Source organism: Hesperophylax consimilis, chromosome 1, assembly GCF_061612785.1.
Source record: "Hesperophylax consimilis isolate HC1 chromosome 1, BYU_Hcon_1.0, whole genome shotgun sequence".
NCBI lineage: Eukaryota > Metazoa > Arthropoda > Insecta > Trichoptera > Limnephilidae > Hesperophylax > Hesperophylax consimilis.
Window position 1 is genome coordinate 44456310 of NC_142836.1, and position 21149 is coordinate 44477458.

At 38.2% G+C, this 21149-nt stretch overlaps 1 protein-coding gene across 2 annotated transcripts in view; it reads left to right on the forward strand.

The window, feature by feature from the left end:
* upSET (SET domain-containing protein upSET) overlaps positions 1-21149 on the forward strand; it is a 47144-nt gene that overhangs the window by 16938 nt on the left and 9057 nt on the right. Inside the window, exons 2-11 of one of the 2 annotated variants that reach the window (XM_089634561.1) lie at positions 8106-8234; positions 8960-10764; positions 10881-13509; positions 14468-14685; positions 14935-15181; positions 15289-16069; positions 16321-16409; positions 16499-17959; positions 18043-18208; positions 19808-19942. In XM_089634561.1, the coding sequence (XP_089490687.1) occupies positions 8193-8234; positions 8960-10764; positions 10881-13509; positions 14468-14685; positions 14935-15181; positions 15289-16069; positions 16321-16409; positions 16499-17959; positions 18043-18208; positions 19808-19942 (7573 nt within the window). In that variant the 5' untranslated portion in view covers positions 8106-8192. The remainder of the gene's footprint in view (positions 1-8105; positions 8235-8959; positions 10765-10880; positions 13510-14467; positions 14686-14934; positions 15182-15288; positions 16070-16320; positions 16410-16498; positions 17960-18042; positions 18209-19807; positions 19943-21149) is intronic. The other variant, XM_089634569.1, reaches the window with a different exon arrangement.

Below are 21149 nucleotides of genomic sequence, written 5' to 3' on the forward strand. Positions count from 1 at the left end.
CACTATTTATATCATAGTTTCGTGTAAATACATAATAAATCACCTTCTAAGCTTTAGTCAAATGCTATGGTTCAATTTTCTCTATTACCATATTTTTATTTGTATTATCTAATGTCCCAACTGCTTACCCAAAGGGTATATTGTTTTTTTTTAAATTATTAATATTCTAAACTGTTCCCTAATATTGTTGCTTCTTTCATGTGATACTTTGTTAGTATCTCTTTTAATGTTAATATTTTTTGTTTATTTGTCTATTTTTGTCTGGTATTTTCATTTGTACACAAATTGTCTTCAGGCGAAATATCATAAATTTGTAACAAGTGTATTTTGTTTTGAATAGATCATTGTGGTGCAAAGAAATAATAAATGCTTTAGATGACGGAATTCCCTTTATTTATGTCTCTGTTCTAATTTTCTGGCGAAGATGATAATCGTGTTTCAAAAATAAAATTTTGAACGTTATATCCTTATATCAGGGAAAAATATAGAAACTGCCCTGGAAAACCTGGAATTATCAGGGAATTTTGAAATCCGTTTTTTGTGGCCACCCTGGATTAGTCCTTCATTTAATGTAAATCGAGTATTGTAAGTGTGTTCCAGTCTATTTATGTACATAGGGCTATTTATGTACTGAAAAATTATTTTATACCACATAATTGCTCTTACCGAGAGGATTTTCAGATTTTGATAAAGGTGTGGAACATTATGCCTTTGTTCATATAAACTTTTATGAGCTAATAATTTAACAAGAGAATTTTGAACTGCTTGAACATGATTTATATTTGTTTTAGAGGAAAATCCCCAAGCTGTAATTCCATACCTTATGATAGATTCAGCTAGTGATAAATAAATTATTCGAAGTGTGCATATTGGAACATAAAATTTTAATTTATATAATCTACCAATAATAGATCTCAGTCGTTCACAGACTTTATTTATCTGTAAATCCCATTTGAAAAAACAATCAATAATAACACCTAAATAAACATATTTTTTAACCAGTTCAATATTTTCACATGTACACAACGCAGGGATACCAACATGTAGGCAATCTGAATTGTGTGTTTTAATTTCGGGTATAATAGTATTTACCTTGGCATTGGGTGATCTAATGTGTATCAATTTAGTTTTTTTTGCATTTATGATTAGGCCAGAGTCGTGAGACCATTTTAAAAGTTCAATGTAATCTTTTTGTAAAAGTTCAATACATAATTGCAAATCACTGCAAGAAAACACCAATGCAGTATCATCCGCGTACACAAAGTGTTTTACATGTTTAAAAATAAATTTAATAAAAGATACATAAATTATATATAAAATAGGACCTAATATGGAACCTTGAGGAACACCTGCTAAGATTTTTCTTTTTTTACTTAATGTGTTCAAAAGCTTTATTTGCATGCACCTGTTGTTCAAATAATTTTCAAATAGTTTTAGAAGTTTCCCTCTTATTCCTATGATTTCTAGTATTTTCAACAATTTTTTATGGTTAATAGTGTCAAATGCCTTGGAATAATCTATAAATAAGACTAATACATGATGTTTATTATTTAAATTATTATTTATCAAGCTGGCAAACTTTTGAAGTAGCACTTCAGTGCCCTTTTTTTTTTGGAATCCATATTGGTTAGTATCAATAATAGAAAAATCTTCCAAATATTTTATTAATTTAATTTGAATGTATTTTTCAAGAATTTTTTCGAGTGATGGCAAAATACTGATTGGTCTATAATTACCCAAAATGGTGTGCTCACCTCCTTTATAAATGGGTCTGATAATACTACATTTTAAATCATCTGGAGATGTTTACATAATTATTTGGTAAGGTAATGTACTTTCGACAAAGAGGATATTACATAATATATATACTTCTATATTACTCTCTGTGGTGTAAAGCTGGACACACGGCTGAGCCATTTGGCCCGTACCATTTGGACACGGTGCAATTTAGGAGGAGGCGAGCCAGTTTGATCTATGTTCAGTGAAGCCAAGCCACAAAAATGAAAATCGGTAGGTTGTTAAATATGTATAGGGACTAGTTGTTACATTTCAGGTTGCTAATAGCGAGTTCAGACGTTCCGATTTTAGTTGATCATAATTGACAACCTTCCTTGAACCTTCTTTCAACAAAGTTGATCAAGTTTTTACTTGGAAATCCTGTCGTTCAATAAAAGTTGATCAACTAAAATTAAAACTTCTGAACCCGCCATTAGAGAACTTCAGAGAGAAAACTTTCCCCGCAATATTTTAGGGATGGCATCACCATCGAGTGAACAACTCGAATTTGAGATTTTCTAAAATATGTCATAAATAAGAACTACAAAATCACGCCAAACACTGCCAACTACAATACCGGTCTGGCGCATACACTTACCCTTGGTAAGCGTTACGTATATTGACCCTTCTTGAGTATGTCCTTGATAACATGTTCTGTATGGTCGATTGTTCAGAATTATTCTGTTAAAGCGAAGCTTAGTGCCAAATCACTATTTTGATTAATCTTTATAACGAATTTAAAAAAAAATTTTTTTTTTATTTATTATAAGAAATGTATGAACGCGTAAAGGAACAAATTAAAAAAATACAGTATTATAGCCAAGATTATCTGTGGCAGTTTCACTCGATTAACTATTTTGCTTTCTTATAAAATTATTTAAAAAATAAATAAAAAACAGTTTTTGCTTGAAATCGAACGTTTCTAGACTCCTTTTGTCAAGCGATTTTAATGTCTATTACCTGCGATATAAGGTATACCAAGAATATACACATTTTTGGCTTGTAGCTTGCTCTTAATGTATTTAATAGTAATCTAATTGTTGACAACGATGACTCCCGTACTCCGTACATGCTTTGTAACAAACACGCTTGTACTGCACACAGCCGCTTGTTTATTCCACGCTCGCGCACATTTTAATATTTTACTGTGTATCTGCCTATACTACTCAATTCGTACTGAATGCACGCTCCTAGTTGATGAGATCTAATTCATTGTTATGCTGCCAGTCCACGTTGGCCCAACGCGTACAGGACTTGTCCGTTGGATGCGTTGGCCGCCAACGTTGGCCGGTCAACCCGATTATTGTCGGTTTTCGTACACACATCTAAGGATCTTTGCGCCAATCCGCGTTCACACGTTGGCCCAGTCTTCAGTTCTCAATAGGCTTTCTGCGGAGACAGTCGTGTTGATTATTGCGTGACTGATTATTTACGTTTATAAATTACGATGATTAATAAATAATTGAACGTGCTGTACAAATAAATTGTTGCAGCTGCGATAATTTCCACATCCATCTAGATTTGACGGCCGCCGTGGGTAGGGCCGACTTGCAATCCGAAAGTCGCGTGTTCGAATCTTGTTATTTCACAATTTATTAATTTAAAAATAATATATAGTATACTTGTGGCACGTTCCAGAGAGGAAGATGTACTCTCAGTATTGCCCTGGTGTGTAAGACCACCATGCAGAAAGGTTGCTTAAAATGGCTTTAGCCGTGTTTTGGTGAGCAGATCTGAATAGCCAGGTACTCCCCCCATCTTCCTCTCCCCATCTCCTACCCCTCCCAACTACCTTCAGCATCACAACATAGATATAAAATGTGCCATATTCGATTTGCCGCCTTAACGACATGAACGTTTTTAACTGGCCAACTTTGGCAACGGCGTTCACACGTTGGCGACGGCGTTCACACGTTGGCGAGTTGGCGCCAACGTGTACATTCGGCATTTATTAGGTTTACCAAGAAAACATTTTTTACTCTGTTTTTCCTTACGGTAGTTGCAAAGCATTTTTTGATTTGTCTCACAATAACCAAACTCGGCAATAGGGCTGCTCGCGAATTAAACTTAAATTATAATATGGGGGGAATTTCAAAATAATTGGAATGTTTCGAGATTTTCACTATTAGGATGGGTTGTTTCATAGAATATGACGGTATGCTCTTGCTATCGTTGCTGGAAGTACCTTAACTCCTCAGGCCTATTCTGTAAGAAGTTCGGAGTATTTACACTTTGCAGTTTTTTGTTGTTTCATATAAAAATAATTATTGAAAAATTCACAGAATTTGAACAATTTATCAACATTCATTTGCGAGTGCTGTGTACCATTATAGGCCAGTTACTTGACAGAACCGAAATAATAATAATAAGAATTTATTCCAGAATGTATGCAGGGGTAGTGCAATGCCAATACATTCCATATTTTGAAATAATATACATAATTAGAATAATACAAATAATACATAGGCGATTTCGATAGGCACAAATAAAATGGAATTTATTTGAAAAAAGAAAAAAGACAAACACAAAAATGATTGTAAGCGTAACATAACCTGAAAAGAACTTTCACAGAACTTGAAAATTAACTTTGAAATTTGAAGAATTTTTCAAATTCTGTGAAAGAACCCGTCCTTAGAGATTTCCCCAGAATTTCTGAATGTATCCGAAAGCTAAAAACTGTTTTAGAAACGTCATAATATATGGTATTTATTATTAGAAACAAAACATATTTTTTTAATATAAATATTTTAATTGCAAACATTAAAACGCTCACTTTACGTTTTAACTAAAATTTTAAATTAATTTTTTTTACTAAAATTGCTGATAGTGAAAAAAAAAATTACCCTTATTTTATTATACTAATGTGTTACAAACGTTATCTTCTACGTTTTTTTTTTTTCGAATTGCTGTCGGTTCCTTTGGTTTTGTAAAGGTGCACATTTATTTATTATTACACGCCCTAATGGGCTTTTACACACTACAGAGTATACTAGAGTATCACAGTTATTATAAATTCTACCAAATCAAAACAATAAAGGAAACATAATACAACGAAAAAAGAAAAAATATTAAATGTTACAACAAAAGCATATAATAAAATAAGATACATTAGTAAAAATGATAAGAAGTCTCACATAAATAGATATTCAAAATAAAAATATATATATTGAAATTTTAATTTAATTTTAAATATATATTTTGAAATCTTTTGTGGTTAATTTCTAGATTTGAATATAAAGCGTGGTGTTTTCTCTTTCTAATACCATTTAGATCATGTTTCTCACCACACAATAAGAAAGTTGCAACCATTTGAATTGTTCGCAAAAGCAAACAAATTAGTCTGAAGGGTTTTTTTTGTTTACATTAGTCTGCACAGGAAGCCCCGAGGAAAATAATATCCCTCAGGGCCTATGTCATCTTTGGGGATCTTGTGTGGAGGTTTTTTAAGTAAATGAAAGAGAGGAAGATCTGTGAAGGAAAGGGGTATGAGGGGTGGGTAGGAGTGACGGATTCATCCCTCTCACTGCGGTGCAAGGTGATTCAGTGGTGGAGAGTATCCTGCTGGAGAGGTGAAAAGATCTCCCTCAACCCGTCCGTCATGCACTAAGTGGGCAGAGGCATCTGCCGCCAAGACCTGGACAAACCTCACCCCATGAACCCGGGCACCCCTGCTAAATCACCAAACGTAGCGAACTAGAAACAATAGGTCAACTTTGTGTGCTGCCTGCGTTTAGGTGGATTTTGTATTGCGCGTGCCAATGGGATCTAGGCTCAGATACCTGGGAAAACATATTGTAGAACCAGAAGACAGTCACATATCCAATGACAACTCTGGTGAACTTTATAAAAGGGACCGGGTTTACTGTTAAAGGAATGAGATAAGATGAGAGATAGCACACTGGGCTTATTGCCTAAGTGCTCATGGGAACCTTACGTTAACCATCTCCTCTATAAAAAGGTTTAAAAAATTGCTCACCTTACATCTTTTCATCTCCTCTATAAAAAAGGTTTAAAAAATGGCTCACCTTACATCTTTTCATCTAAAAACTGAACTAAAATGACTGAAATACACATTTTATTAGATAAATGTGATCTAAAAATTACTGTCATCTCACTTTTTTTCATTTCATGCAATAATAAGCAACCCTCCGATGGGCAATGCACCTTTACCCCTTTGTATAGGCAACGTGGCCTGGTCAGGCCATATTTTTTATTTTATTTATTTATTTAACGCCCAGAGGGCTTTTACATGGTTGGTAGTATAATTTTAATTTGACAGATACTTTGAAACATAAAAAATAAGAATAAAATTATATTTGATAAAAGCTATGCAACAAGTCATACAAAAACAGAAAATTACAGCTATTTGTAGATTTACATGATGTGTTTAGGAGTATTGTTGAAATAAATGTTTTAAATGATCCACAAAACTTGCCAAGTTGGTATTGAATATGTCAACATCACCCAAGTAATGATTTCCCATGGTGTGAAGTCGTTGTATCGGAGAGTGGGCAATGTAGTTACGCTTATGTGTGCTGCTGTAGAATATTGTATTTTGTCGTGTTGTTACTGTGGGTTTATAAGTTGCAGGAGTTCACAACAGTCGAATTTAGAGTTAAGTATTTTGAATAAGAATGTTAAATCGTTTATTTTACGTCTATCTTCTAATGTATGTATTTTTAGAGTATTTAATAAGAAATTGTATTTTAAGTCTTCGACAGGGATATTTAATTTAAAATTTATAAAACGCAGAATTTTTTTTTCATACCTTTGTTCACAATTTGATGGATATGATTGGTGAAACTTAGTTTTTCGTCCAAAATAATTCCAAGATCTCTCATTTCCGTGACTCTTTCTAAAGCTATGTTATTGATGGAATATTCGAATAAAACAGGATTTTTGTTTCTGAAGAAAGTCAAGGTTTTGCACTTTACTACATTTAAAAATAAATTATTTTGAACGCACCAATCTCTATACGAAGCCTAGTGTTTTCATACCTTTGTTCACAATTTGATGGATATGATTGGTGAAACTTAGTTTTTCGTCCAAAATAATTCCAAGATCTCTCATTTTCGTGACTCTTTCTAAAGCTATGTTATTGAAGGAATATTCGAATAAAACAGGATTTTTGTTTCTGAAGAAAGTCAAGGTTTTGCACTTTACTACATTTAAAAATAAATTATTTTGAACGCACCAATCTCTAAACTTACTAATATTTGACTGTAGTATATGGCAATGATTTATATAAGTTATTTTCTTGTATAGTTTGATGTCATCTGCAAAGAGCAATACCTCGACATTGTTGAAGCAATTGGTTATATCATTGATGAAAATGAGGAACAAAACCGGGCCATGGTGACTACCTTGTAGTAGGCCACTGGAGGTGTTGGCTATCAAACTAGTTTTATATAGAAGCTGATGTGCAAATTGTGTGCATGAACGTGTCAATATGTTGCATATGTGTATATAACGGAACAACCTGTTTGCGCATACGGTACCAACGATGGCAAGTCCTTTTTCCATCAGAATTCTGGCCAAGTCGAGCGGTATAGCGATACCTGTCAACTAAATCCAACACCAGTCGTGCACCTTGATTCACTTCATGATAAGCATCTGGAAGTTTTCCGGTGTTAATTTGACCTCTGAGCTGGTAATTGGTATCCGAATCACAGAACTACACAAGACCTTGATGCCACATGCGATGGTCTTTCCATGCCACGTGATAAAGTCCTTGAAGTTTTTGTCTTATTCTACCAACTAAATGCTAACTCATCGACAATAGCACCATTCAATGCCGCTCGCCTACTTGTATTGTATATTGATACCGCTTGCCAAAAAGTAAAATCGCTTGAAATTCAAATTGGCCTGGCCAGGCCATATTGCCCATCAAAGTTAATTGAGGGTTAATAAAAAATTTCTTTGTTTCTTTGAAAGAAGTTGCTTGAATTTGTTCTTTGAATGAACCTTTGGTTTCATAGAGGTTGTACATTTTAATTCTTCTGTGGTCAACTTCTAGATTTAAATATTAAGTGTGATATTTTCTCTTTCTAACGCCGTTTTAGACCTTATGTCTAACCATGACAGTAAGGGAGACAATGATTTCTATGAGACCATATGAGCTGTTCCCAAAGCAAGCAAATTGACTCTATGGGGTGCTAAACCATTAAATAATTTTTATTTTACGAGGTTGGAAAATTATGAAGGTTTATTTAATTTATCCTCGCCTTTGTGAGTCAGTATATGGACTATGTTATTATGTTAATGAGTTTAACTGGTGGGGCGCACTGCTGATGTTCATGGCAATAACGTGAGCAATGCTCTTGTTGCAGGTAGAGGTGCTGGCCATCGGGAGAGTAGCGGAGGCAGTGTCCGCGGGCCGGTAGCAGTGGATACTGCAAAATGAAATTGATGGCAGTATGTTTGCTCAAAAGGGAGATTATGATTCAGAGTCCCGGCTGGTAAGTTCCGAGCAAAGCGATTTTTTCCATTTTCATTCCACTATAAAAACTTCACAGCAAAGTAATTTAGTTAAGTTTTCTTTTGTTTCATATAAATTCATACTATTTTATTACATTCCGAAATTTACATAATTGGCAGCTTGTAACTGTGTTAAAAATTGACTTTTGCATTGAAAAAAGAAATATGACGACTTTGTTCTGAAAAAAGTTGATCTTTGCCAAGAAGCCGGCTATTCAACTGACTGGTGTTTGGTAGGACACAATATCACAATGAGTTTGTTTGAGGTACTCAAATACTGAAATGAGGTGTTGAGGTGTCCCACCTCAAATGAGGTGAGGTGTCAACATAATTTCACAATGAGGGGGGGGGGCTAGAGAATTTCAGAGAAAAACATGTTAAGCATCGAACAGGTGGGACAAATACATTTAGTGAAGTGGCGGGACAGTTTGCATGTTTCTATGGGACATTTGTAGTGCCTCTTGTATGAGGTACTCAACACTACAACTACGACGCCCTACGCCGGTAGAGCGGCAACAAACCGTTTCAAATTGTTATTATAAAATATTTAATACCAAATTTATAGTTGACTAACCGCTTAACAGTTTAACAGGATGGTACTTTTGAAGAACAATAAAATTAAAATAATTTAATATTTAAAAAACCACGTAGTATAAAAGTAATAGTTTGTTAGCATAAAAGTAAGGTTGGTGGTTGTTTGTTACAGGACTGCGGACCGGCCGCCACCGGGGAAGGCAAGGAGCCCGCGTTGGATTTATTATTAGTAAATCAAATGAATCGTCACAGTATGGATACTTGTACAGAAAACTCCGTTTCTGCGCTCTCCACTGATCTCCACGTTCCTGACTCTAGTGTTTCTTATGACCAAGAGAGTGACCGCTTTCAGTCTTATGTCAAATGCGACTCGGATGCTAAACTTGACCAAGATGATGAGTCTTCCCGACATTCAAACCCCGTTTCTAATCTTCTTTCCATAGAAGATGGAGTGCTGGAGCCAAGTTTATTTTCTTCTAATGCAGAAAATACTGAGGTTCATAATGGTGAGCTCAGATTCATCTCTGAAGATACTTCAGAGCCCATGGAAACAACAACCATTATTCAAAGTGTTCCCAAGTTTGCCCAAAACTATACATTAAACGTTAATTCAGGAGTTGGCAATATAGCCGCTATTCAAAATGTGGTACAAAGTGTGTCGAGTGGAAATCAAACCTTATGGTTGCCTACAATCATTTCTTCCAACACATCACCTGGCAACGATGAGCCAGTGTACCAAGGAGAGATGGAAGGAACCTCCACCACCATGTCACAAATCATCCTCACCGGTCCTGGCCAACATTTCACTACACATCCCGTAAATAATCCCATCTTATCCACCTCTAACTCTAATCACAAGTTTGCCCCCAAAGTGCAGATACTCAGTAGCATCACCATCCCCAAGCACGGATCCATCTCGTCAAACATGAAGGGCGTCATCCATGCCAACTACTTGAGTCCAATGGACATAACCAAGTTGAACTCTCCCACTGCAGCCCTCTCCACTGCTCCGCAGCCCAAGCAGCTCCTCAATAACTCGGTACTCACAGCTAACAGTCAATTATCCAGCTCCATGAAGGTCTCCACCAGTGCCGCTAGTGCCAGTGCTAGGGGGCAATCGGCCAAGGGTCCGTCTGTCATGAGTTCGGCTGGTCTGCAATTAAAGAGTATGTCCAGTGTAAATAATCGACCCATACATAAATTAAATAATGCCGCCAGTGCCAAGGTTAGCGCCAATCCAATATCTAACCAACCCAACCAACAACAGAGTCACGTTCTATCTCGAGTTGTTCCTGGGCCAAAAATGTCCTTACAGTCTGTGGGAAGAGGTCTGAAGACAAACAATTCTTTTCAATTCAATCAAAAAGTTTCAGGCAGATCTGGATCGTTTCCAAATATGGTTCAATCTCAGAACCTCCAGTCAGCCATGCCTGTGAAAATTATCCAGCAACAGAATATCCATACTAATAATAAGGGTGGATTGAAAACAATGCCTCCTTCCAGGACTGGAATTGGAACAAAGGGATCAGTCAATTCCTCACAAGGGAAGTCATGGTCTGGAGGCAATATGAATCAAGTGGGCAATCAAAAGCAAGGCACGTATACAAAAAATATTGCCGGCGTGGTTGGCATTCAAAAAGCTAATGGTAAAAGCACCCCGCAAAGATTGGTACTACAACAATCTCCAACTCAGTTGATGACATCCAACAATTCATCACAAAATAGAACAAACGCACCCTTTGTGCAGCAACCCAATGACATGGATGGGACTGTGAGGTATATTAGTTATAATTCAGATACTAATCAACACGTCTCTTCAAATCAAAATCTCACGGCACAAATCTTGCAATCGCTGTCGCAGCCTAAAAACTTGCATACAAAACAAGTTTCACAGGTGGTTGCCTGCAATGTTCAGCAGCCAAGTAGAGATGGCTATCGTCGCATCGGTGACTCATACGAACAATGGCGACAAATTCAGTAAGTGGACATCTTTTATTTACGTACATAATAATACATATTTATTTACGGACTAAACTTGCCTTGTTACACAAGTTACTTTTGTAGACTTAATAAAAACTGATTTTCTGTTTCAGTGGGGATCCAACAACTCTTTTAATTTCTGACGATATCCTCGGAACAGAGGAGCGCCCTAATTTATCGGATGATTCCTTGTCCTTCCATTACTACACTTTACAGCTTGTAATGCTGGACCACACCTATGCAGGAACTCCTCAAGCCATTGCCAGTGCAACGAGTAGTGTCCCCACCCAAGTGATAAGCACTTCCCCCTTAAACAATACTTCCCTCATACCTTCTCCAGTGAACAGCCCTCCCAAAGCTACTCCCACGAGCTTATCATCTCCAGTGAACTGTGCAATCCCCATCCAACAGTCTCCAGTGCATTCTGCAGGGGTATCGATGCTCACTGCCAATGCTCCTGGAACGTCTTCTGGTGCCTACCAATTCAGCAGTATTCTCCACCCGGATGATGATGATACAGCTTCTGTGATATCCTCCGTTGACGGAGACGAGCCCAGACAAGACAGAAATGGTAGCGATACGGAAACTGCTCCAGAAGGTGAAGATGAAGAAATTACTCTCTGTGTCTGTGATTTCACTCACGATGATGGCTATATGATCTGTTGCGATAGGTGTCTTGTATGGCAGCATGTTGATTGCATGTTTATGGATCGCAAGAACATACCTGAAGAATACATGTGTGGGAAATGCCAGCCAAGGCCTGTGAATCGTCAACGAGCTCGCTCTATTCAGATGAGGAAACTAGAGGAACTTAACTTACTTGGACTGGGATCTTCGGGAAGCGAGTCAGCTTCGGGGTCTGTGAAACGCAAGAGGACTGCCGGATGCAGACCACCTGGCGGACCATTAAGATCACATAAGAAACGCTCCCTTACGTTGACAGTGACGACCTACAGCAATACTATTGGCGGTGTGAGTCGTACGGTTCCCACGCTTACTCCACAACCTCCTAACTTACAGTCTGCTCTGTACACCTTACCCCCGGCACCTGCACCGGCTGCCATCCCCAACAATAACAACAAGCGCGGACCCAAACGGCCCCGACGTGTTGACAATGGACGTAAAGGTCCTAAGAGAAAATTACCTGATAAGCGTTTGAAGAGGAAAGGCGATGTTGTCAAGTACCGAAGTAAATACTTCTCTCCTCCAAATTCATCTCAACAGCTCAACCAATGGAATGAAAGCTACGAATTGGCCATGACAAACCATTACAGTCCAGAACTGAGGGCTAAAATAGCCAGGAATTATTCTAACAAAAGTGCAACCAATGCTTCCACCATGTCCGTGGTGCTGACTGCACACCATTGCACCACTGTGCCGCATGCGGGTGGGAAGATACTCATAGCCACCAAGGACATGAAGGAGAACACTCCCATCATAGAGCTTCGGGGGAAGTACATGCTTTCGGCGCAGCACAGACCCCAGCCACACCCCATGGGGCGAGCTGGTAGTCAAAGGCCCGGCCCTTATTTATTCTTTTATAGATTCCCTAAAGACCCTACTCAGGTCTGCATAGATACTAGGACATATGGTAACGAAGCCCGCTTTGTTCGGCGCTCTTGTAAACCCAATGCGGAACTTCAGCACTGTATCATCAAAGGTGCTCTTCACGTTTACTTAGTTACCATCAACGCTGTACAATCCAATACAGAGATAAGCATTCGGCACGAGTCCTCAGGAAGTTGGCAGCCGTGTGCTTGCGGTAACCCCAAGCATTGCAAACAGTCCGCCCCCGGGACAGGGTCTGGAACTGGGACTGGGACTGCCTTGACTCACAGGAACAACGGGGCTTCAGACAGGTCGGTGCGGGAGAGGCGATCTCGTACTCGACACGCAAGCTCTTCCTCTCACTTCTCTTCTCAGCCCTCTTCCACTACGTCCGTTATGCCTAAAGAGAATATTTCACCCAAACTACAACTACAACCCCACAACAACCCCAGCCCTAAGATGGATAGAAGGCGAAAAAGTGAACCAGAGTCTATATTGAACATTGTAGTTAAACAAGAGAAGGAAGAAAAATTGACGTCCACCCTTCTGATTAAAAAAGAAGAGCCCGTTATAGAACCTAAAATCGAATTTCTTCCAGATATTAAGCCAGTAATGATCGAACCCGAGTTGCCAGTTTTGATCAAAGAAGAAATCCTGATGGTACCCGATGTCGTTGTTCCAGAAATCGTAAAAGAAGAACCAGAAGTAGGAAAGACTCCAATACCAAAATTGTCACCAGTAAAGATGGAAATAGCTCTTGAAATAGTAGAAAGTATTTTGAAAATAGAAAAAGTGGAGCCTGAGCCCGAGTCTGAGCCCGAGCTAGAACCTGAACCTGAGCCCGAGCCCGAGCCTGAGCCCGAGCCCGAGCCCGAGCCTGTACCCGAGCCCAAGCCAGTTGAGGAAAGCGAGCCTGCCAAAGTCAAGGAAGAAAAACTGATAATTGAACCTCTAGTAGATTCAGTGGTCACCTCTCCCATCCAGAGAAGTGTTAGTGCTCCGTCAGATGGAGAAAAGCTGATTGACCGAGAGTGTGCAGAGCCTCCTCGAAGGACTTCCACCCACTCGGCCCATTCCACTCGCACAACCCGCGCCACCTCTGCTACCGTGCCTGCGCCCGCCAGCGAGTCTGCTGATGAGAAGAGTGACTCCCAGGAATCTAAAGTGCAATCTGCTAAAGATAAAAAGAAAATGGTGAGTCACTTTGCATTCTTATTTTCATGCTTACTAACGGTATGCTCTTGGTACCTTTGCTGGAAGTACCTTAACTCCGGAGTATTTCCGCTTTGCAATTGTTTCATATAAAAATAATTATTAAAGGACGAGTTGTTTTAGAGAATTTCAACAATTCATCAAATTTCACAATTAATTTTCAAGGACTATGAAAGCTCTATTCAAGTTCTATTATTTTTTCAGTTTTGTGAAGCAACTTGCCCATGTTGATATAATAACAGAACTTCAATAGGACTTTCACAGAACTTGAAAATTAAAAATAAATTATTATAAGCAATAATTAGTGCCTGAAATATCCATACAAATTGAAAATATTTCCGAGTAAAAATAAATGCCGCCGATGGGAATTGAACCTGCACCTACTGATGTCTGGTCAGGTGCCCTGGAACTCTGAACCACTGAGCTACGTCGGCTTATTCTGAACATGCTAAATAATTCAATATGTACTAGTACTTCAATCAACAATTACTGCTTATTATATTTTTCTCTAATTATTGCTTATAATAATTTGTTATCCTTGTGCATAAAAAACCTTGTTTTATAAACATTAATTTTGAAATTTGATGAATTGTTAAAATTTTCTGAAACAACCCGTCCTTAAGTCTTAAGTTTTTCAAATTGTGGTTGGAACCTTTGGTTTCATAAAGGTGCACATTTTAATTCTACTGTGGTTAACTTCTAGATATGAATATAAAGTGTGGTGTTTTCTCTTTCTAATACCATTTAGATCATATTTCTCACACAATGTTAAGAGAGATACAACATTTTCTGTGAGATCGTGTGAGTTGTTCCCAAAAGTGAATAAATTAGTCTGAAGGGTTAGAATCTGTTTTCAATACTGCTGTCCTCTATAGGCTTAGAATCACAGATTTGTAAAATTTGAAGATTAGTATTTATAATGTAAATAACATTGTTGCAGACGCGGGAAGAAAGGAAAATGGAAGCCATAATGAAGGCATTTGAGCGAATGGAGAAAGCCGAGCAAAGAAAACTAGAGAACCGGGACAAGCAGAGCAAAAGGCGGGAGTCAGACCCGCAGCAGTCCTGCTCCGTCACCTCCACCAGCGAGTCCAAGGAGCTTTCCGTGGAGCACGCTGATGATCACTTTCAGCAGTCAATGCTCAAAGGAAGGCGGAGGTCAGTTCACTTCATTTGTATTTACCCATTACCTGTAAACAAAAATATTCATAATGTAAACTTTTTTTTTAACTTATTTATTGCACATGTACCTTTTATTTATTTGAGGTTAAATTATGAAAAATACAATGGAATTCAAACACATTTTGAGTTCAATTATCAGAGCATTCTTTAAATTCAATTTGTATTTGTGAAGTATGTATGTAGTTATAAATGTTGGTACTAAAATGGTGTTTTGTTTGTGAGCAGAAAGGGCAGAGCTCGGACCACAAGTCAGACTAGCCGGAACCGGCTGAACTCAGTGGACAGCGACATGGTGACCTCGGAGGACGAGCACTGCTCCCTTATGTCCCCCCCGCGCAGCAACAGCATGTCTGTGGCAGAACACTTTACCGACATCACCCCCCTCATTCCCCTCACTCCCCTCACCTCTGAGGAAGCCCATTCCTACCAGGAGCTGGCCGAAACTAACATCGCCCTGGGAGAGTCTATTAATGTAGGTCACTTTATAATTTATACCTAATCTATTATTTAGTTGTTTTACCCTAATCTGGTACTTTGTGATCATTTTATAATACATATTGTTTTATCTTTTACTTTCAGAGAATGAAGGTGGGCTTAAGTTCCGCTTGCCTTCTGGTGGAAGCCGCTGTTGGACCCTTGGAAACAACTTTCAAGTTTCCCAAAACAAAAAAGACCATAATGAATGAATGGCTTAACAAATCGCCTGAACCAAACCTCTCTTACGAGTTTGGCAGTACATTGGAGTTTAGCAACGCCTCAGATAACAACAATAGTTCACATCCCTTTGCTGAGAAACACACTTTCCTAGGTGGAAAGTCAATTGAAAACCTCGTCAGGGTGGCCAACACCATGATAGGCAGCTTAAGTGGCGGAGTGATAAGTGCAGAGTCTACCCCCGAGAAGAGCTGTGGAGGTCAACAGTCGGAGCCTGAAACAGCAGACTCCTCGTGTTCCCCTTCTCCAATTGACTCTCCTTCGACCTTCTCGCAAAAAGCAGTCAAGAGGGTGGCGGTGGCGCGTGATCTGTCCAGAGACCCAGTTGGTTTCTCCCCAGAAAGAAATAGGACACCCAAGAAGATGCGCAAATTCCTGAGGGTGCCAACAGATCCCAGCCCCTTGAAGCGTTCCCTCAGGAGCAGTGCGATCATCAGCAGCACTGGCATCTCCCAGGAGGCCGAGGAAGAGGGGGAGCCGGAGCCCTGCCCCATGAGCATGGTGCCCCCGGGTGGGCTCAGCCCCCCTCCAGCGCAGCCCCCCTACCCCACCCCACCTCACCCCAACCTCATGCCCCCGCAGCACAGTGCCAAGAAGCGCTGGCTTAGACAGGCCATTAGTGAGGAGAGTGACTCTCCAACTGCCGGTAACAAACATAGCATTAATGCCATTTATTTTTCTTATTGGCAAAGAAAGATATGTCAATACAGCACAAACATGAAATACATATAGGGTAGTCCCTTTTGAAACATTTATTATTTAATGATATATATAGAGTAGTTTCTTTTGAAACATTAATTATTTAATGTTATTCTTTGACAGAATCCCCACCCAATGAAATGATATATTGAGTAGTCCCTTTTGAAACATTAATTATTTAATCTTATTCTTTGACAGAATCCCCACCCAATGAAATGGTGACTCCCCTAAAGAAAAGAAGATTGGCTCGTGAATCTTTATCAATAGAACCTTCTACTTTTGGTCATGTAAGTATCTTATTGAATAATTATTGTACATAAAAATTTCTTGTTTGTCATTGGGAATATACATTCAGTAATGTCTATTTTTCTTTCAGAGTGATGATGCCCAGTGTGCCCCGATGCTGGGAACTACTCCAACTAAAGATTTTAGTAATGAAATTACGTTTCGACAACATTCTGTAATCTCATTGGAGAAACCGCCTCCACCAGAAATTGTGGAGAGTCATTTTAACCCCGAAAAGTGTAACTTTATTGCCGTTTCTAACATAGCCATCTGTCCGGAAGAGGTCAAATATCCTCAAAAGCTTGATATTGTGGTACCCGCTGCAGAATTATGTTCAGCGCTATCTCCAGTAAAGGTTTTATCAATTCCCAAGGAAATGAAGCTAGAAGAAAAAGTAAATAATAATGAAGTGTTTCCCCCTTCTGAGGATAGTGAAAAGGCCGAGGTAAAAGAAGATGCCCCGACGCCTTTATCTAATGATACAATTGTTGTGACTCAAAGCAATACTGAAACTCTAGCTTTTTCTGTTTTCCATCCTGTCCTTAATACACCCACTGAGAGTTTAGAATCTAAAGCTGAAATAGTAGCAGACGAGTTAAGTAATACTAATGATAAAGTTTACCTTGATTCTGTTGTGGGAGAAACTAAGAGTGAATGTGGTATCATTAATTCTACAGAAACCAGTGGAAACTCTTCCCCTATATTAGATGAAATGGATGATATCCAAAAGAAAATACACTCATTCCATACAGAGAACATTCAGATTCTCAAAATCAGGAATAAAAAACAGCCCAAAGAGAAGCGTAAGAAAGTTAACCTGAATTTTGATCTCAGTGTGAGTGCTGACAACCAAACAGTTGAAGTCAAGTTGAAAACTGACAAAGAATCTGTGGAAGTGTTCGAATCTGACAAAGTAGCGCATTCTGTGGATTCTTCTGCTGAAACCTCGCAATGTGTCTCCATCACTGTAACTCCGGAAAACAGCAACACAGGAATTCTGGTAGAAGCTGACGAGGGGAGCATAAGTCAGTATTCGGTTCGCCTACCTTCTCCAGAGATAGAAAGAGCACTTCTCCCCCAAGTTGATCCAGAACAGCAATCTAATGAGACAACTGGTCAATCTGAAAAGGAAGATCCCGATTTTACAGAAATTACCAACAATAATTTTCCATCCACAAATTTGTTTTCGGATACTTTCAGGATGAAACCATTTACTGAGGAATCGCAGAAGTCCACCGAAGCATCAGCTTCCATTCCCGATATAAACGTAATTAAGAATGCCATTGACATGACCACAAACCTAGAGACTAGCGTTTTTAAGGATGGAACAGTTTTAAACTCGGATGACGAATATAAAAATGTTCAAGAAATTCTGGACCGTGTCAATCAGATGGATTCCAGGAATAGTGTTCTGCTATCAGGGGTGTTGAAGGATACCAACCACTCGGTTAGCAACGAGGTTACAACTCCCACTAAAATGTTCCTGGGCCGGTCCAACGATCCTCGACTCAATCCCCCACCAGTTGAAATACCCAAACCTGTTAGAAGAAAGGTTAGTACCCGCATTCTCTTCACCACGTATTATGTATTATAGTGGGTGTTGTGTGAAATGTTGACGATGCCCTTCTGTTTCAGCTGTCTATAAGTGAATACCGCAGGCGCCACAGTATGGCCAACCCTACCGATGGCTCCTCCCCTCCATCCACTCCAGGAGAGGTGGAGGACCAAGACATGTCGCGCTTGGAGAAGAACCTCGAGGACTCCATCAATAGTCTGGATGCGCTGTCTACCATCAACATTGGTTAGTTCATAAACAAATCTTCTTGTTCAATTATACAGGTGTCCCAAAAAATAGTTTCAAGCCGTAGTCCAGAGGTAGAGCACCCCTTGTGGTACCCAAATCACCCATATATGTATGTTCCACAATTTTTGTGAAACCTTGACTTACAAGAGATTATTGGCCACAGAGACATGAATTATTGAGATACGCGCTCAATGAAATTTACAGGTCTTTAAGAAAGATCTGGGTGAATTTTTTTCAGTGACTTAAAATCGTCCTTGAAAATTTGAAAAGTTTTGAATATCAACTAACTTCGGGATTCAACATTTTTTTATGGCGCAATGGTATCAGATCTGCCCACAATTGTTTTAGCGTCTGCAAGGCATACGATTCATCTAATTAGTAAAAAAAAATCTTCCATGAATCTCAGTGATTCATGTCTCTGTGACCAAGGACGGGTTGTTTCGGAGAATTTGAACAATTCATCAAATTTCAACGTTCAATTTCAGGTTCTGTGAAAGTTCTGCTATTATATCATAATAGGTTAGTTGCTTGACAGAACTGAAATAAAAACAGAACTTGAAAAAATCTTTCGCAGAACTTGAAAATGAATGTTGAAATTTGATGAATTGTTCAAATTCTCCTAACCCTTTACAACCGGCTTCACACGAGAGTGAGTTTGTGTTTGAAGACAGAAAATAAATTTGTTTTTTTGAACGGAACCGGTGTCGATTGAACGTGCGGGAGCTGCTTATTTAGAGTACTTTCAAGCGCACATGTTTCAACCAGTAAGTCGCCCAGACCTATGAGATATGCACATAACAATTTTAAAAATTTTTGCCGGTTGCAAAGGGCTAAACAACCCGTCCTAATAATCTCTTGTAAGTCTAGGTTTCACAAAAAAAAAACTAAAAAAATTCGCGGAACATTTATATGGAAGTAATTTGGCTACCCCCTAAGGGTGTTCTACCTCTGGATTTCCGATTGACACTATTTTTTGGGACACTGTATAACATCACCGCCTAGACCCTAGACTGCAACCTTTTACTATTGATTTGGTTGACCTTTTATAGTATTATGTATTAAAAACATGCAAATTCTTATTTTTTTGCCACAAGCACAATACATGCGAGTGACTGTATTTTCCAACTGGCCACATTAAAAAATATATGTTTACATGGTGTCCGGAAACACATAGTAAAAGTGGGAAACTGGTGAACCTACATCACATGAGAACCCCAAAGAACTTTTTTTTTCTATTTTTATGTTTTTTTTTCAATTTTTATATGGGTTAAAAAACTCTTGGAGCTGGATCTACGCTTCAAAACACATTAAACAACTGATATTAACCCCCTAGCGACTGATTTTTTTTCATATTTGACTTTGGACTCGATTTACTTGAAAACGAAATCTCAAATCAAAAAATGTTATTCTATAAAATCGACTCCAAATGTAATGAAGATTCACCAGTTACCCGCTTATTTCAATGATTTCTCGGCATCGTGTATATATTTCAATTCTGCCATAACATAAATCTTATTGTTTGATCTAATACACATTTGAGTAAAGTTAGGTAAGAATGTATTATAATGTTGGGTAAAAGCAAGTGAAATGTTGTAGGTGTGTTTAATGGTCAACCATCAAAGCTAAAGCTAAAGCTAGGGAGACATCGAGAAAAGCTTAGTGAGAGGCTTCGAAGGGAGTTTGGTCTGTCGTGTCAAGATGAGGAGGAAGCCTCTGTCCACGTGCCCACAGGTAATCTTTATATCACCGGACCATTATACACTACACTAGCGGGTGGAAAGGCTTCTGTCTGTGCCGTGTCAACTGTGTGCTTGTGGGTTTCTATTTTGCTAAACTGCTCATTACATACATTCTGTTACTTGATTCCAGTGACATCTATCTTTTTGTTTGACAAAATTATTATTACTAGTGAATATAATAAAAATATTGACCCCTAGAGCAAATTTGGGAGATACGTCTACGAAAAATGACAAACGTCTTTTGTCTTTAGTCTTTTTGGGAATTATTTCTCCCAGCCAGAAATCGACACATAAAATTCAAGCTCTCTCATTTTGTATTAAGGTGAAATATATTATGATTTTAACAGCGTTAGAAAGAAAGTACACCACACTTGTGTTTTCATTTAAAAGTTTACCACAGAGGATCCCGAAAAATTATAAATAATTCTAACAGCATTTAGCATTTGAAAAATATTTGTCAAGATTTGCAAATTTTTTAGTCAAATTTTTATGCAAAATAAAAAAATATTGAAGTGACTGTATCTTTTATAATAGGTACTTTTGTCTAATTAAATAAATTTTTAGTTTCGTGTAAAGTGGTAATTACTGTACATGATAAAAACTACTGGTAAATTACGCAAAAATTTTATATTGTTAATTGTGTGTGTCGATTTGTAATGCCAAAATCTGAAAGAGTTTTTCATCTGCTTTCAAAAACAGTATTTTATTGTGAAATACATTCCCGCTCTAACCGCATTTTGTAAGTTCGCTTAAAACAAATATAGAGGCTCTAGGGGTTAAAACTTTATTCCACTTTTTAGTTTTTAGAGTAGGCCGGTTTCAATAATGATAATAATAATATTTGAGTACATGTTTGAAACTAAAATGATGGTTTTTATAGATTTTTTTCATCTGGGGTAGACAACAAATTATTTTATGTGTACATTTTATTGATAGGTGTATATCTCTTTTTGTATATTGTAGAGTTATTATACATATCATGAGATATACAAGTTCCTGTAAAACAGTGGGTACACATCCCGGACCCGTTTTGTACCATACTTTTTTACTTCATGCGGCTCGCTAAAGTTTGATTGTGCATCACTAATATAAAATGTGCATAAAATCATTAGTTTTCCACACCTAACCTGTAATTGTGTAAATACCTTAGCAATTAGTCACCATTCTGAATATGACTTCATCAGTTGAAACTGGTCTAG